The 17,729-nt window shown below is 40.8% G+C and overlaps 1 protein-coding gene and 1 pseudogene across 5 annotated transcripts in view; both read right to left on the bottom strand.

Annotated features, from left to right (window-relative positions):
- LOC146485945 (thrombospondin-2-like) overlaps positions 1-9,300 on the bottom strand; it is a 35,790-nt gene extending 26,490 nt beyond the window's left edge. Inside the window, exons 1-7 of one of the 5 annotated variants that reach the window (XM_085102568.1) lie at positions 8,518-9,300; positions 4,736-4,907; positions 2,874-3,145; positions 2,475-2,654; positions 1,916-2,098; positions 752-1,369; positions 120-227 (exon numbers count right to left, since the gene is read on the bottom strand). In XM_085102568.1, coding sequence (XP_084958694.1) covers positions 120-227; positions 752-1,369; positions 1,916-2,098; positions 2,475-2,654; positions 2,874-3,145; positions 4,736-4,907; positions 8,518-8,661 — 1,677 coding nt within the window. In that variant the 5' untranslated portion in view covers positions 8,662-9,300. Of the gene's footprint in view, positions 1-119; positions 228-751; positions 1,370-1,915; positions 2,099-2,474; positions 2,655-2,873; positions 3,146-4,735; positions 4,908-8,027; positions 8,273-8,517 lie in introns of those variants that run through there. The other 4 variants (XM_085102563.1, XM_085102572.1, XM_085102577.1 and 1 more) reach the window with 4 other exon arrangements.
- Positions 9,301-12,094: 2,794 nt separating this feature from the next.
- On the bottom strand, positions 12,095-15,907 carry LOC146485947 (uncharacterized; annotated as a pseudogene).
- Positions 15,908-17,729: the final 1,822 nt, after the last annotated feature.

Here is a 17,729-nt window from a genome sequence, read left to right on the forward strand (position 1 = left end):
AACTACCCTTGTTCTTCCCTGTAAAATTGTTTATCCAGTTACCTTGTATCTTGGCAGGTAAAATTAGAACAATAAAGTAAATTAGAGTGTACAATTAATTGGAAACACATTGTGCTTACCTGATCAGCATTTGATACAAGGGGACAGTTGTCATTTGTGTTCAGAACACCATCTCCATCTTTATCATCATCACAGCTATCTCCAAGTTTGTCATTATCACTATCAAGCTGAACGCAAATTTAAAGGGTAATGAATTATGGGAATATGTCAAGGGATCGTATTTCACTGAATACTCTTCGTTTAGTCTACCCTACTTTCAGTAGTTATTCATGAATCAGTGACTGTGATGACTGATTGGCTAATCAGTAATGTACCAACTGACTTCAGGACTGGTTGACCAGTTGACTGACTGACTTCAGGAATGTTTGTCTGTCTTGAGTCTGTCTGTCTGTCTGTCTGTCTGTCTGCCTGCTTGCATGCCTGCCTCTGTGTCTGACTGTCTGACTGTCTGCCTGCCTGCCTGCCTGTCTGACTGACTGACTGACTGACTGACTGACTGACTGACTGACTGACTGACTGACTGACTGACTGACTGACTGACAAACAGACCAATTATCTGACTCAGCCTTACAGACAGAGTGACCCACTGATAGGCCAGCTAACTGGATGGGCAATTGACTGACTGTATAAGGGGCTGGCAGCTGGCTCATTAAACTAACCAATCTGAAAAGTAAAGTCGTATAAAGCTTACTTGGTCTCCATTGGGGATAGATTTACAGTTGTCTTTGTTATCACTCACGCCATCATGATCTTCATCTGCATTCTCATCACATGCATCGCCAATAAGATTCTCATCAGCATCAGTCTGGTTAGCATTAGACACATGAACACAATTATCACACACATCACCAACTCCATCACCATCAGTGTCTTCCTGGCCTGGGTTTGATACCAGAGGACAGTTGTCTCCCTCTAAACCAAACCCATCATTGTCTATGTCATCATCACACGCATCACCAATGCCATCATCATCGCTGTCCTTCTGATCAGCATTAGCAACACTAACACAGTTATCACATTTATTACCAACAGTATCATTGTCGCGGTCTTCCTGGAATGGATTGGCTTTAAACTTACAATTGTCAGTAGCATCAGTGACATTATCGTTGTCATCATCAACATCACAAGAATCACCTAGATTATCCCCATCATTGTCTTCTTGTCCGCTGTTGGGGATTGATGGACAGTTGTCAATCTTGCAGTGTTGTTCTTTACAAGGCAGTTGCTCATCAGGGAAGCCATCCAAGTCGGAATCATTCTTGCAATGTTCACCATTACCAGCAAAGCCCAGACTGCATTGACACGGAGCCTGTGGATTTTGTAGTAATTGAAAACATGAACCATTTCACTGTGTTGCATAGGATAAAGGATCAAATGAATATACTTTTCCCTGATAGAAGAAATTTAGAAACTTTGTCTCACAAGGGTTATACCCTTTGGGGGAAGGAGGCATGTACATAGGGTTGGATTTTCATGGAAGAGGCGTGAGAAGTGGAAAAGAAGAGCCAGTGTGGTAGCTAGACAAAAACTCTGGGGAAAAAAGAAAACTTTAGCATACTACTATGATGGAAATCAAAACTCCAAAAAGGTAAAAGCTTAAACTAAGATGCAGGAAATAGAAGTATATAAGGGGCGCAGGAAGAAAAGAATTCAACCCCCCTCCCCCTCCCCCCACATCTGGCCTTTACTCTTACTTACATCATGAAAAGATATGCAGTCTTTGAGTAAAACACTGTTTCCTCTTGGCTCCACCCTTCATTCTCCAAACACAGTTTCCAAGTCAATCAATTTTTCTTTTCATATCTCTTGACAGCTAAATTCACAGTACTGTCCACGTATTTTGTTCCAGTCTTACCTTGTGCTGGGATCCACAGTCTTTGAGAACGCACACTGTTTCATCTCCATTCCACTCTCCATCAGATTCCAGGCACACATACTTCCCAGACGACGCATTTTTCTTCTCAAATCCTTCAATACAGCTTACGTTGCAAGAGTCCCCATACTTTGTGCCAGTGCAAACATGCGTTGCTTTCAGTACCTATAGGACAAACTGGGTTAGATAACTGCAGCAGTCTACTTGTATGGTGCTCATGTAATGACGACTAAAACCAAGGTTTAGAGAAATGAAAGGAAAGGCTAAATTGATATTTTCAAGAGGGGGTCCAGTAGAAGGGTACAAACCAAAAACACCTTTTATGGGTGACGTATAGATATTTTTTGGCACCCACCATACATATTTGATTACATTTGAAGGGGTGTGCGGAATAAGGTCCTAAGTGACTTTTGATGTAAGGTCAAATTCTCCTTTTGTTTCACAAGCGAATATAAGGAAATTTGTAAGAAGAATCTAGCAATTTATCAGAAGTCACTTAGGGTTTTTTTCCAGGCACCCCTTCATTTTTAGTTTTTGTCACCTGATGAAAAGATCCACAACCTTTTCCAACACATGATGTCCTCTCTCCACTCCACTCTCCATTTTCCAGGCACACATACTCCCCAGACGATGCATTTTTCTTCTCAAATCCCTCAATACAGCTTACGTTGCAAGAGTCCCTGTACTTTGTGCCAGTGCAAACATGTGTTGCATTCAGTACCTATAGGACAAACTGGATAAGATTACTGCAGCAGTCTACTTGTATGATGCTCACGTAATGATGACTAAAACCAAGGCTTATAAAAATGAAAGGAAAGGTTAATTTGATTTTTTCAAGAGGGGATGGAAGGGTACAAACCAAACAACCTTTTATGGGTGAGGTATGGATATTATTTGGAACCCACGGTACATATTTGATTACATTATTAGTTTTCGTCACCTGATGAAAAGATCCGCAATCTTTTCGAACACATGATGTCCTCTCTCCACTCCACTCTCCATTTCCTTGACAAATGTAACTTCCAATCTGTGCATTTTTCTTTTCATATCCTTTAATACAAACTGTCCAACAGGTTGAGTTGATCTTTATGCCACTGCATACTAGGTGTCCATTAGCCATATCATGAGATAAGGCCTCACAGTTCAGCTGTTCCCCACTTGCTTTGCTCAAGCCTGTGTTGTTTTTCAAATCAGCATTGGACTTCTTTGACCCTGAAAGTTAAGCATCTGCCACATGAATGCTACCCAGAGGAGCATTTGACCATCAAATTTATGATCAGTGTAAGAATCACCTGCAAGGATAGAATTTCACCAAGGCAAGCAGGCAAGATCAAAACTCCTAATAAGCCTTGGATAAAAGTTCTAACATTGTTGAACAGCATTTTATTATATGGCTACAATAGTACGCGCGCTCTGATTGGCTACTGAGCGGGCAAGACTTTCTTGTAATGACCGGGCATTATGAAAATTTTTCTCAGCTCGATGGCTCTTTTGAGTTGTGAGTAAAAGCTAGGAGCGTTCCTGGAGCGAATATCAGCAGTATCTCTGGACTCTTCAATGGCCTAGTGAAATATTTGATCCAACAAGGGAAAAAACGACGTTATGTTATTGAGAACGACAACGAAGATTAATATTCATTGTAAGTGTCACTAAAATCACTGCAAGTTCTCCCACGTGTTCAAAATTCAATCACAAACTGGACCCATCTTTGCCTTTATAGCTTTTAAAATTTTTAAGGGTCAAACACTGTCTTGTAAACACAGGTCAGTGTGTTTTTTTGAAATTTAAGTGGTCAAATTTGCCCTAGATCTTGATGTAATAAAGACAACAATTGTCTCATTGTCAAATAAACTGTGTCTCAGGTTCGTTTCGGTTCAGTGAACACAACCTCGAATGACCTCTTGCGCGCGCAAGCGGACGTGGAAAAACACTTCCGGCGTTTTTATTGTATTATTTTTAAGAATAGCGCATAAAAGGCCATATAATAAATAACTTATTAACCTCGTCCGTTCGGTCATTACAGGGAAATCTCAGACCTTGGCCTTAATATATTGACCTCGCTATTGCTTGGTCAATACATCAAGGCCTCGGTCTGAGATTTCCTTGTAATGACCTCACTCTCGGTTAATAAATGGTATTTATTTGTTCAACAATCTTACAATCACAGTTCAACACCCCATTTTAGATCATGACGTTTTACCAACATAATTTGTTGGATGAATCAGTTTTGCTTGCAAATCAAACATTTTCCTGGCATGATGTTAAATCATGCTCAAGCTTCAACATCATTATTATACAACAAGTAGAATTGTACAACAAATTATGTCAGAATGTTTATAAATATTATAGTCAGGGTTTTGCAAACAAGTAAAATGTCCCACATCTGCCTAGAACATTTTATCCTCCCCTCCATTCTCAGGTTTAACATTGGCCTTTTTTATACTAGAGATGTATAATCTGTCTGGAACAAACTTTGGCAAACATGTTTGTTGCATCAGGTTATTTATCTCGTAGTTTGTCTGGTATAAAGGTGGGGACAGGGTGGATTATGCATCTTTATGAACTTTCTTTGAAAGCACGTTGCTCAAGATGCTTTAAATGCCAACAGTACATCTAGACACACAATCCATCTAGTGGCCATCCTTTCACTAGACAAACTACAAGATCTGCACAATTTAACCACTCACACCAGTAAACATGCACATTTGCACAACTTTGTTTCAGACGGATTATGCATCTCTAGCATAAAAAAAACAGCCATTGATAAGTTTACACAGAGATAACTTTAAGAATCTTAATTACCAAGCAAGAAAGGGATAATAGCAGCCAGAGCTAGAAGGATTGTAGTTATCAGTGCTACAAGAGCAATAAAGATAAGCCTTCTCCTTCTCTGACGCTCTAAATGTTCCTTGTCAGGCTCAAACTCCTCCTCAGTTAACAGATCTTGTTGTGAATCATTTTTGATGAATGCATCCTGAAAACAAACAGAGATAAGTAATAATTATTACTATTTGCAGTATCCAAATATCAAAGAGCCAATTTAAAATTTCTTCTTTAGTTGCCATGTAAGGGGACAGGGAAGAGGGGAGCAGGGGACGGGGAAATAAGGGGAAAAGGAAGATGAGGGGAATAGGGAGAAAAAAGGACAAGAAAAAAGGGAGAACAGGGGACAGGGAGGAGGGGGCAGGGGACAGAGGAAGAGGGGGAACTGGAAACAGGAAAGAGGAAACAAGGAATGAGGGGAAACAGGGAGAACAGTGGAGAGACAGAGAGAGGGGGAAAAGGAGGAACAGGAGACAGAAAAGAGGAAACAGGGGACAGGAAAGCAGGTAAACCGGGGGCAGAGGAAGAGGGAGAGAAAACAGGGAACGGAGGGGTATGCACTTCCCAATGTCCCATACCTTTCACTTCTGGTACAGTTCCTGCCCCCTAGATCCCCCAAATTTCACCTTTGGTACTAGTGTAGACTTTCTCAAAGTCAGTTCCACGACCTCGTCACTTGTCGGTCACTCTTTTGGCACAAGAGTGTTTCATCCAATTTCCATTCAAAAACCAAGAAGTGGATTCCAAAAACAAGCTGCAGTAGGGTGTTATTAACCAACTTAGAGGGATGAGACACTTTTTATATGTTTGATGCAGCTTCTCGAACCATAAATAATTATTGAAGAAATTCATAGCAACAGTTCAGCAAATTTTATGATAATTAAGACTCCTTCACAGTGGCGATTTTTTTTTTTTTTTGCTTCATGAATTATTAATCAGCTTGAGAACTCTGATCATGAGTGGCAAGTCAAATAATCACAAACGTTCTGCAGCCATAATAGTAAATTGCCATCTCCTGATAAAAACCATGTTCATGTGCCACTTTTCTCTCAATTTCACCCTTCTTTTCTTGCAGCTATGGCAACCAGGGAAACAGTTTCTTTTTAAACAGAAATTAAAAGCTGAAAACTACAAAATCTGTTAGAGTCAATGAATTTTCAATGATGTCTTTTTCCAAAAGAGAGAATCAATAGGATGTCTCAAGGCATGATAGCTTATGCATGCTACAACCTTCCCATTCAATATTAATATCAGTTATGGTGAGAGGAATATTTGACAATTATTCCATGATTGTACATTGGATATGAGATGGTAGATAGCCACTGAGGTATATTGCTAGTTGCTTTGAACGCCTTCGCTCCAGAGAATCCCAACCAAGGTCACCGAGTAAAGTGTAAGGTCTAACATTTAAGTCAGAGAAAGTGATTAAACATACAGCCCTATTTTCCAGTTTTTGGAGTCTCTTGGACTAACACACAACTTAATGTTGCCCCATACAGAGCTACAATAATCAAAGTATGGTTGGATGAGATCAGAGCTTTATAGATCATAATAAGAGTCTCGGGGAACCAATGCAAGTTCCTGACACATTTGATAGCCCCAAGGCCGGCGGATGCTTTTATGACAACATTGTCAATATGGGAGTCCCACGATAAGCTCTCATCCAATTATATCCAACATAAGCACAAGTGTGATTTTGCTTTGCACCAACAACCAGAAAACAATAATTATTTAACAGTCAATATTTCTCAGGCATGGTATAATGGCTGATATGCCATGACCACTGAGCCAATCAAAACTCTGAATTGCATAATTTTATCCAAATTGATCAATGAAGTTAATCTTATGCAGGGGTCTCGGTAAGGGTCAGACTGCACCAGACTGATGTTGACCATCTGTGAATATGATTCCTCCTAGATCTAAAATTTTAACATCTCAACTGACTTTTGGCACAGTTTTCCATAGTGTTAATATAACATCAGTTGCACATACATAATACAAAAGGTGATGATCACACTTACAGAAGCAACTACATATTAGCTGTAACTGATTTCACTGTGATCTGATTAACTTTTAATTAACATTAGCATCAAGGAGCTTTGTTAAGTTTACACAAGCCTTAAACTCTCATTTGATCAAAAGCAATTATTTTTTCTCATTACCCTAGCTTTGACCCCTTCACAATACAAAAGATCAAATAATCCTGGCGCACTTCCATTGTTTTCATAGCCTTTCACCACATCTTCCATAGCCTTTCATCACGCCGCAACTAATGAAATTATCTTCCTGAATTCTAGGAATTTGGATAACTTGCTGTTATAATAATAATAGTAATAATTGGTCACATTGGTTAAAATGAAAATAAAACAAGACTGTAGTTAAAATAAAGTAAATAGAGTCAAGTGTGAAATCAAAATGCACTTTTGTGCATTTGCTCTTATCAGTTTGACTGTTTGATCATGCACATCACTTTTTCAGTGTACAGCACTACATTTAAACAGACACCCCGTTCAATATTATGGGAAGGGATTGAAGTCCCCGTGAAAAATCGCTGGGAATAAATCCCTCTATTAGTCCAACACTCGCTATTACAGATAACAAAATGTAATCCCATAAAGGTGCCAACCCACTTATGTCTATATTATCAAGGATATTTAAAGGCCAGACAGGAAATATGGCAATTTATGGCCTTAAAGATTTACAACTGCCCTTGAAATTAATGAGTCATGGGTAACCCAACTGACCCTTAAACAGGGTCTATGGCCTGACAGCCTTCCATTTTATACATGAGGAAATTAATTAATTTCTCCCACTCAGGAAATAAGTAGTACGCATTAAGTAATATTCATCTTTCTTTAACAGGTTTAATTTGATATGACGCTTCGCGAGTTTCCTGCTAACTAGTTTAAGCTACCCCGTCTCCCGGGGGGGGGGGAGGGGGGTACTCCCTTATAAGAGGCTAATGGGGATGTGCCGCTGGATGGGGTCGCATTTTCACGACTGGATTGACTAGAATGGGGTTGAATTTTCAGTAGAGTTACTAGAATGGGGTCGCACATTTTCGGATTTTTTGGGGTAAGAAAAAAACATTAAATAGAAAGTGACTTAGTTGGGATCGCGAAAATTACATTTTCCCAAAAAGTGACTAAGATGGGGTCTATAACTGGCCACGAAAAAAGACTATAATGGGGCAGGGGCTCTGGGAGGCCAGCGGCACATACCCAGCAAAACTGAACACAAGTACCCCCCCCCCCCCCCGGGCCCCGTCTACCTTTTTCGCAGAATCTGCAGAGTGAGGCATGTAATCTTGCATTTCCACATCAACAGCCCGCTGGCTTGCTACAGAAACTTTGTTGCTCCTAAACTTTACCACTTTTGCGTCTACATCTGAAACGCTCCTTGTTTTCGTCTCCATAGCTGGCTAACATAGCAAGCGATCCCAAAAGACCGGCCTAGAACGTGCTAAACGAATGAACGTACAGTAACGCAGGAAGTGTGGCAATTTATGGCCTTAAAGATTTATAACTGCCCTTGAAATTAATGATTCATGGGTAACCCAACTCTCCTTAAATAGGGCCTGACAGGCCTCCATTTTATACATGAGGAGAGCTCTGCTATTGTTTTCCCAATTAATTAATTAAGTTCTCCAACTCAGGAAATAAGTAGTACGCATTAAGTAATATTCATCTTTCTTTAACAGGTTTAATTTGATATGACGCTTCGCGAGTTTCCTGCTAACTAGTTTAAGCTACCCCGTCTACCTTTTTCGCAGAATCTGCAGAGTGAGGCATGTAATCTTGCATTTCCACATGAACAGCTCGCTGGCTTGCTACAGAAACTTTGTTGCTCCTAAACTTTACCACTTTTGTGTCTACATCTGAAACGCTCCTTGTTTTCGTCTCCATAGCTGGCTAATATAGCAAGCGATCCCAAAAGACCGGCCTAGAACGTGCCAAACGAATGAACGTATAGTAACGCAGGAAGTGTAAACCCAGGTTGAGCCAACAACTCCTCTCTTTGAATTCAGTCCTTCGACTTCACCATTCAATTTATACATGCACTTTGATCGCTTCGTGATCTTTCCGTAAAGTAAACGCAAACAATACAGCATTAAACCGCATTTCAATGCGTGATCCTTGTTGACTCGCTTTGACACACAAGATGGCACCGACGAGCTGACAATTAAAATTACGTTCTATTCCTTCTCGTTAAACGAATTCCTTGCGGATATGATGATACAACATATGTTTTCTCCATCACAGAAGAAAGGCAATGACGAATGTTATTTGCACATGCTTGCAGAATCTTCTCACTGAAACTGCAAATGAATTGGAAGATTGCAAAACATTAAAACATGCATGTTTTCCAGCGATGTCAAATGTTAAACGGCCAGCCCACTGAAAAGTGTAGCAGCTTGTTTTCCTTCCAAATATTATGTTTACTCTCCTTTGGGTTAAGAAATCAGCACCCACGCTTTCATAATTAGTCTACATGATGATGAGGTCGCAAAACAGACAAACACCAACATATCAATCGTCGTTTCTCATCTGCAGAAAGCGTTACTGAAAGGCGAGTCCCCCACCCCTGTTATAAGCCCCCTGGTTACAGGCCCGGCCCATCGCCGTTATTATGCGCCCGGGCTCTCGAATAAGCGTCCCCCAAAGAACCTGGTTAAAAAGTATCAGCTTACCCCCACTACTAGGATTTTGATAATATGGAATTCAAAATTTGCAATAGGGAATTCAAACCTTCAGCATCCCCCCCAGGGCATACATAAATACCCCGGGCATTTCGCCGATTTCCGTCGCCGGGGAGACGCCAAAGGTCTTCGAGAGGGTGGGGGGTTTGAACTTTACCTGAGCGGGGTGGGGATATTTGAACCTTCTTTTTGTGTGTCCGTAAGTGTCCGTATAAACGTAGAGCATTTGAACGCCTTGTTTGCCCCGTGGGGCGGGGATTTGAACAAGCAAATACCCGGGGATTTGCCTGGGGAGTGGAGAATTTGATCTTTGTTTAGGAATGGTGGGGAATTTGAACCGTCAAGCGGGAAACGAGTGGGGATTTTTTGGTTTGTGGGAATTGAGGAGTTTTTTAAAAACTTTGATACCTAATGGCTCACACAAAATTTAGCTCCCACTCCCCACCAGCCCCCTCCCCCCCCCCCCCCACCTTCCATTTCACTTCTTGGTAGCCACTCCCGTGCAAAGAATGAATGGTTCCTTACATAGTACAGCCGAAAGTCTGTCTTACGGACACCAAGGGGAAAGGAAGTGTCCGTATTATTGAGATGTCCGTTCCTGAGAAGTAGGTTTTATATGGATTTCGGTCTCTCCGGGACCAAGTGAACTGTCCGTAATAGAGATGTCTCCTTGCGGACACCTCTATAATACGGATACATCAATATCGTAAGTCTTCCTGTGACTCAGGTTCCACTGTACTGCCTTTGGATTTCTGATAGCCTGTGTAACGTAACAGGTGTAATCGGAGAAGGGGAGGAGGGGTGAGAAAAGGTGATTGGGATTGTCAAAGGAGAGGGCTTCGGACTACTAAGAACAAAATATAGTTTGTAACGCTTTGCTAATTACACTAGAGTATGTTCATTATATATGATTCGTGTTATCTGTAGATCTGTAGAAGTATTTTAGGCGTGCTTGCAGGTATACCCCTAAGGGCTAGTTGGCTATTTAAGGTTTTGTAAATGATGCAAGAGCCACTCGAGGCATCTTTTTCAACCTTGCTTTAATTTTTTGGTTTACCCACTGCTGTATTTTCTTTATGATGTAACGCTCGCTGTGTCCTTGTGATCCCCGCTCCTGATACTGTGATTGTGTTTATTAAGATTAGTTACAAAATATTTTATAATCGTTTCAGGGTGATAAGAATATAACTCCTCTAAAACACAGTTCTAGGAGGATATGAATAACTTCAAAGTGAACCTTCTCGAGAGAGGCTACCCGGAAAACTTCGTTAAAAAGACACTCTCAGAAGTAAACTTTGAGGACAGACGAGCTCTCCTGCAAAACTGAAACAAACGAATCTTGCCACTTGTAACTCAATATCAATTTCAACAGTGCCTAACTTGAAACAAATTCCACTCGATAAATGGCATTTAATAGAAAATTATAAAGCGCTAAATGAAATTTACAACGGACAACCGCTCATCTAATACAGGAAAGGGCGTTCCCTAAAAGATATACTCGTGAGGGCAAAACTTAGATTAAGCCTAAAACACGCAAGTGCACTTCAGAGTCTCGTGGGCCTGTCAACTTCATTTTTCTCATACAATTAAGACAATCAATTAAAGCAAGTGACACACTTAAGATACAATTAAGAAAATTAAGGTAGAAACTGATGTGAGAAAATGCAAACGTTTCATTCAATTTATTGACTATCGTTTACAACAATCAGGTCACAGGTACTGCAGCTAACTTTTGTAATAACTTAATTTGTCGGTAAGACGGAGCCCTGCAGTCAGTGGGGAGGGACTGGGGATACGTACCTGACTCACCCGTTGCACCCCTCCTCCCTAAGGTTCTGCCAAATAGGACCTCAAATAGAGATCTAGAGATTTTACTAAAGGAAAGTGAAATGGTGAAAAAAAAGTCAGACAGTTCTTGACTTAAGTGGAAGTCACTCGCTACATAAAAGGATCTGAACTTCGAGATGCTAACAAACTCAAATTCACTTTGGATAATATAAGGGGGTTAGTTTGTAAAGAAACTGTGGTGCTACGTCGGTGGGGAGTAGAAACGAATGTTTGGTTTATCAACAGAGATGATAGCTAAAGTAGCACTCGAATCTCTGTACGGTGGCCAATTTACCTTTAGTTATCGACTCCGTTGATAAACCAAACATTTAAATTCACTTTCCCCGCCTCATTTTGCTACAGAGTTTTACCAACGTTTGTGTGGTTGTTTGATTTTAGTGATAGCTATGAAACTATGTCATAAGTTAGACTTATGCCCCATTCACACCAAGGCTTTCATAAGCTGTTTAGTTAAACACAGTTTAAAATTGTTTCGTTTCATTAAAGCTGCTTTCGGATTTTTGACGACTACAGATTTAGAACAAGTTAAAGTTTACTTGAGTCCTATGTCAAAGCTAATGGCTCAGCTTTCTGTTACCAATTTTAATTTCGTTAAACCTGGTTTAATTAAACATGTTTTGTTGGTGTGAATGCGGCTTTGGTAAAATTCTAAAGTTAATGTGACTGTTCATGATCATGAAAGAGACAAGGCAAATTGAGTGCTTCAGCCAAATGCTTTGTACCTCCGCTGTCGGTTAATTTGCTTTGTAGTGCTTAACATCATCAACAGCTGTGTCTTCAAAGAGACTAGGTCGTTAAACGTTCATCGTTTTTCATGCAGGTCTAACCGGCGTACTTTACAACTGCTTTGTTTGAGTGCTTCATGCCAAGTGCATTAACACCCTCACCTATTATACCGTTTTCAAGGAAACGTAATACATTTAGTTTACAGTTAGCATGCTTGAGTCCCTCAGCTAAGTGCTTTGCACCTTCATCGCCTATGAGGTTAGCAGAGACGTCCAAGATGTTTAGTTTGCAATTATCGTGCTTGCGTGCTTCACCCAGGTATTTTACGCCTTCGTGGGTTATGTGGTTTTCGTCGAGGCATAAGCTGATTAGTTTGCAGTTAATGTGCTTGAGTGTCTCAGCCAAGTGCTTGAAACCTTCGTCAGTAATGTTGTTCTTGTGGACGTTTAAGCTGCTTAAATTGCAATTGCTGTGCCTTAGTGCTTCAGCCAAGTGCTTTACACCCTCATCAGTTATCCTGTTCGAAGGCAGATTTAAGCTGCTAAGTTTGCAATTATTTTGGTCGTCACCACTGTTAATCTCAAGGGCCCAACATTGTTATCTTCTAAGTTCATACACAACATTCCCGGCCCACAGCATTTAAATTAACTACATGCACGACAGCTCCAAAGTCAACAGGTGAAAATGAACAGTTACTAACATCAATCGCATTAAAGCCAATCTCCACTAGTTTGGTTTGTGTGGCAGAATGCTGCTCTACGTCGATCCGTCATACAAACACTTACACAAGTTCAGTGCTAACAGTTAGTTTATGCAAAAATCCGGCCAACAGGTGAATCATTGTGCGTATCTCAAAATCCCAATTGCCTATTAGATCGCATTCCCTCCACTCTTTTGTCGATGTGGCAAGAAGTTCAGTAAAAATGTCGCCGTTTGACACTTTTGTATCAGAATCAGGCTCGAGCAATCCAGCCACAAACTGCAACATCACTTGCCAGGCACCTTTGTTGATGTCATCGGAAACAAATTCTCGCAATTATTCTTTTTCTTGAAGTGTGAGGCGTAAGAAACAGAATTGAGCTTTGGGTGGGTCATGTAGGGGACGGCATTTCACGTAAGGCCTGAATTGATGAAACAATCCACAATCCTCCAGCCCGGCCATCAACTTCGTTTGATCCAAAGATAGGTCTTCCTTCTTTAATCCCATTTAAAGCGATCTTTCCTAATTTCTTGAAGACCGTTTTATTCTCAAGTTTAAGCTGATCAAATTTTTTGTACATGTAAGTGCCAAGACCAGTTTTAGAGCGGCTGTATTTATCCTGGCGATTGTGCTTAAAGAAGAAACTCTTGACGGTCATGCTGTAAATTTCGGTAAGTTTTGTGGGGAGCTTTTGTGCACCATCAGCAACGTTCTTTATCATTTGTAGCAAGCAGTGACAAATGATAAAACAATTCACAGGGATATAGTACAATTAATGAAAAGAGGTTTATGTTTGTGCTGATGTGTTGCCATATATTGTATCTTTGGCATCGGCGTCTTGATCACCTTCGGTAAACTTCCCCACATAGTCCTCAACTTGCTCAGCTGTAAATACAAGAATTTCAAGAATTCTATGAGCATTGAGCTGGCTAGGCATGACACAGCAGTTGGTGTTTGCATAGGGGGCCCACACAATGTGTCTGTGTAGCCGATTGTTATTATATAGTAAATGCACTGGATTTACCGTTTGCTTCACCTATAGCGATATATCGCTAACTATGTATATAAATCAATGATAAATAAACGTTGAATTACCTTATCAGTGGTATATAGTCGTCCTTTTACCTCAAAAGCGGTTTTTTGAGCGATTTTGAAGGAGTTTGAGTTCGCCGTTGACTGTTCCTATATATGGAACAGTCAACGGCGAACTCAAACTCCTTCAAAATCGCTCAAAAAACCGCTTTTGAGGTAAAAGGACGACTATATACCACTGATAAGGTAATTCAACGTTTATTTATCATTGATTTATATACATAGTTAGCGATATATCGCTATAGGTGAAGCAAACGGTAAATCCAGTGCATTTACTATATAATAACAATCGGCTACACAGACACATTGTGTGGGCCCCCTATGGTGTTTGTTGCTGTTATATAAACTGTGGCACCGCGGAGAAGCTTTCTGATGCTACTTTGTTGTAAAGACAATGGAGAGGCATCCTCGCTTCCACAGTGTTCTTGTAATCTGACTCATCTTCAGTGGCGATGTCTGACTTTGCAGCAAATTCGTCAATCCCATCAAAAATCAAAAGAACTTCGGTTGGGTTTCTAATAATGTAGTCCCAGACCTCATCATTCAAATGTTCCACTGTTTCTGAGCGGCCCAACAGCTCATGAATGTTCAGGTCTGTTTCCGAGTTTTAAAAGCGCCTGAGTTTCAGAAGGAAGGCTACACCAAAATGCGTTTCTACATTTTGTTCTTCTTTGAAAACGTCATCAGAAGCCCACATTCGAAGAAGCTTAGTACACAACATTGTCTTGCCAATGCCTGGACGACCGACAACGAGAACATTCTTGTTTCGAGCGTCAATAATATGTGCTATTGGTACACACTCAGACCGATTGGCATTGGGTTTTGGGTAAACTGTAAGTTGTTCCTATCTCTCTGTAGGAAAGTCATATTTAGCCCTGCTTTCATGAATCTCCAAATTGACATAAATTCGATCGATATTTAAATCTTTAGGTGTCGGCCCTTCACCTGTATTAGGGCGGAAAGGTTGCTTAAGATCTCTAAGTTGCTCTTTGCCTTCCACAGCACCATTTTTTATGTTCTTGAGTAGTACTTGTAGCTGTGATTGTTTGCGCATGCACTGTTCAGATTGCACTGTATCTGGCTCTTGTTGGAGTCCTCTTATCATCCTGGGCTGAGTTGCTCGAAGCTTGGTTAGCGCTAACCATTGGTTAAGAGGTATTAAAACCTATAGGTCGTCATGGTATTTAACCCGGGTTAGCGGTAACCTCGGTAACCATGCTTCGAGCAACTGGGCTCTGGTGTTCTTGGCCTTCAACAGCTTGTGGCTCTTGTTGAGCCTGACTGAACGGAATTTGTTAGTGCTACAATTTTTCTTGTGGGGAAACAAGGGTCGGTTTTAAATGATGCGAAAAAACTGCGCGTTTCCCATGCCTATTTTTTCCATCTCTAGCTCGTTAAAAGATCCAGACAACCTCAAAAAAAAAAAAAAACGAGAAAGCCATTCATTCCATTTACCACAGTCACAGTCTCGGTCCAGAAGGTTTTCTTAGTTGCTCTCTGATTGTGACATTCGAAAGTAGCAGGTACTGAAAATCTGTGAGCCAGTGTGTGATTTTGGCAGACGGATGAGACGAATTATTGCCTTCTCTTCGCGCTAGATTACACTTAAAATTTGAGGGAATGTTACTGGGATAAAGAAATTGAGTCTTAAAAACGATAAAAAAGGATCCCTAGAAAAAATCTGGTGGCAAGTTGACAACAGTACGCGATAAACAGCCGTCTTCGAGTTCGGTTTCCTTGTTGAAGTTGTCCTTCGGCATCTTCGAGTGCATGAACTGTTGACTGGATGCAGTGGGAGTAAATCACAGACACAATCGCAACCACAGAGAAGTTAGCAATAACGAAGCCATAAACTGGAATACCGAATTTGTTGCATTGCTTCTCGTATTTATCGAAACACTTTCCTCGGACGAAGTCCTTGCCGCTAAGTTTCGCATCACAGCGGAAATCAAACTTCAACTTGCTGTTTTCCATGTCTGCAAAGATTCCAAACAGAGTCACTCCGAATAGAATCCAAAAAAAAAACTGCTACAAAAGTTTGTTTGTTGAAGATTATATGAGACAACAATTCTTTAAGAGATTCCATTTTTTTGTTTGGCCGTTTTCGCTTGTTTTATGTTGACACAAAATCGCGGGAGATTGACATCAACTCAGTCTTAAGACATTTGCATAAAGGAAAGAAACATTTTTAAGAGGGAAAAAGCTTTCAGTTTGCCGCTATGAATATTTACTTTTCACTCGCGCTCGATCCTTGAAAGCCATGGATGGTGACTGTTAAGTGTTTGCTTGCTGAATGAACTGTGCTATTTCCTCGTCTGGTTGTGTCCTAGAGTGAGATAACGTCGTCTATATAGCGTTGGTTTTGACGCGCTTCGGTTTAGAATTTCAGTTTCAATTTTTGCCTTTTGTACCCATGGCAGTACCATGAATCTGCAGACAGTCTTTCCCTTTGTCTGCTGCCTCTCTCAGTTTCTCCCTCGGGAAGTTGGCTCGCTCGAGCTTGCTTTGCTCGTTCACCCGTTTAGCTTGAACTCTCGACCATCACTGCCTTTTTTTTCAAGGCACCAAATTTTTGTAGAACGCTTTGCGCGTGGCTCAAGACATTGTATATATACTATGACTTTCTCCTTGTTAGCTATTCGAACCCTGGTCCCTTGCGTTCAAGGCAGGTGTGATAACCACCACACTACAGGCGAACCTACAGTGACATAGTACGTTATATCTTGCTTTTACACAATAACTTACTTTATTCCTTTGATATAACAGCTCATTACAGTGATCCTATGTGAAAATATGGCTGATTCAATTAGTATGAATATTTCCTGCTGTCTTTGTTTCTCTTCGTTAGCTATCTCCACCCTCTAATCCCGTGGCTGGTGGATCCATGGGTGGGGAGGGAGTGACACGTAACTATAATAATTCCCCACTCCAGGAACTGTGAGAAGACAAGTAAAGGATTGCGTATTTACCCCTCCGAAAACTAAAAGAATTAGTTTTTCAGTGTTGCAAAAGTTTCAAACGCGTCTTGCTAGTGATTTATGCCGACGCTGCTACTTCATCGTTTTTCATTCGTTTTTGCTGTTTTATCGGAGATTAACTTTTTGCAGCCCCTGAAGAAGGTTAATTTTGTCTTACCGAAATATTGTGCAATAAAATTACCCTTTTTAGCTGTCCGATCAGCCTTGCATTTGGTTTTACGTTTTATGTTTGAAAATCACTGTTTCCAAAGGCTTTTCAACCGTTTTCAATCTCGTCCGTGTGAACGAAAGCCTATAGACCTATCACTCGGCGGCCATGTTGAGTCTCGGAAGAACAAAAAGCCTTCGGGTTTTGCAAGGCAAGCCTCGGCCAGACGCGAATTCAGTGCGAGTCTTGCCGTGCAAACACAAAATTTCTTATTCTCCTGAGACTCAACATGGCCGCCGAATGATAAAGGTCTATCGGGATAAAAGGCCTGGGTTTTCAAATAAAACAAAAAAGGATATGCGTGGACGGTGCCCAACGGCCAGTGAGTTGCTTTGTAACATGAACTTAAGCGCAAGTACGGGGAAAAGCGAAATTTTTATCCAGTCATGCTTGTGCAACTGCTTCAAATTGTGTCGAAATCGTTTTGTCGTTGCCATACTGGTCGCTGCTATTTCGCTTGTGCTTGTATTAAAAAAAATAGCTGGTTGAGAAAAAGTCAACGAATTGAAGGTATCCAGTTGGTCATCGCGTCACTTGAGCGATATACAAATGGTCAAAGAGGGGTTGTTTCTAGAGAAACTGCTGTGCTGCGTCGGTGGGGAGTAGAAACGAATGTTTGGTTTATCAACAGAGTTGATAACTAAAGGTAAATTAATCACCGTAAAGAAATTCGAGTGCTGACGTTTCGAGCGTTAGAACTTCGTCAGAGCGAATCCTTTAGT

The sequence above is a fragment of the Pavona decussata genome, unplaced genomic scaffold, assembly GCF_977016875.1.
Source record: "Pavona decussata unplaced genomic scaffold, jaPavDecu1.1 SCAFFOLD_23, whole genome shotgun sequence".
Lineage (NCBI taxonomy): Eukaryota > Metazoa > Cnidaria > Anthozoa > Scleractinia > Agariciidae > Pavona > Pavona decussata.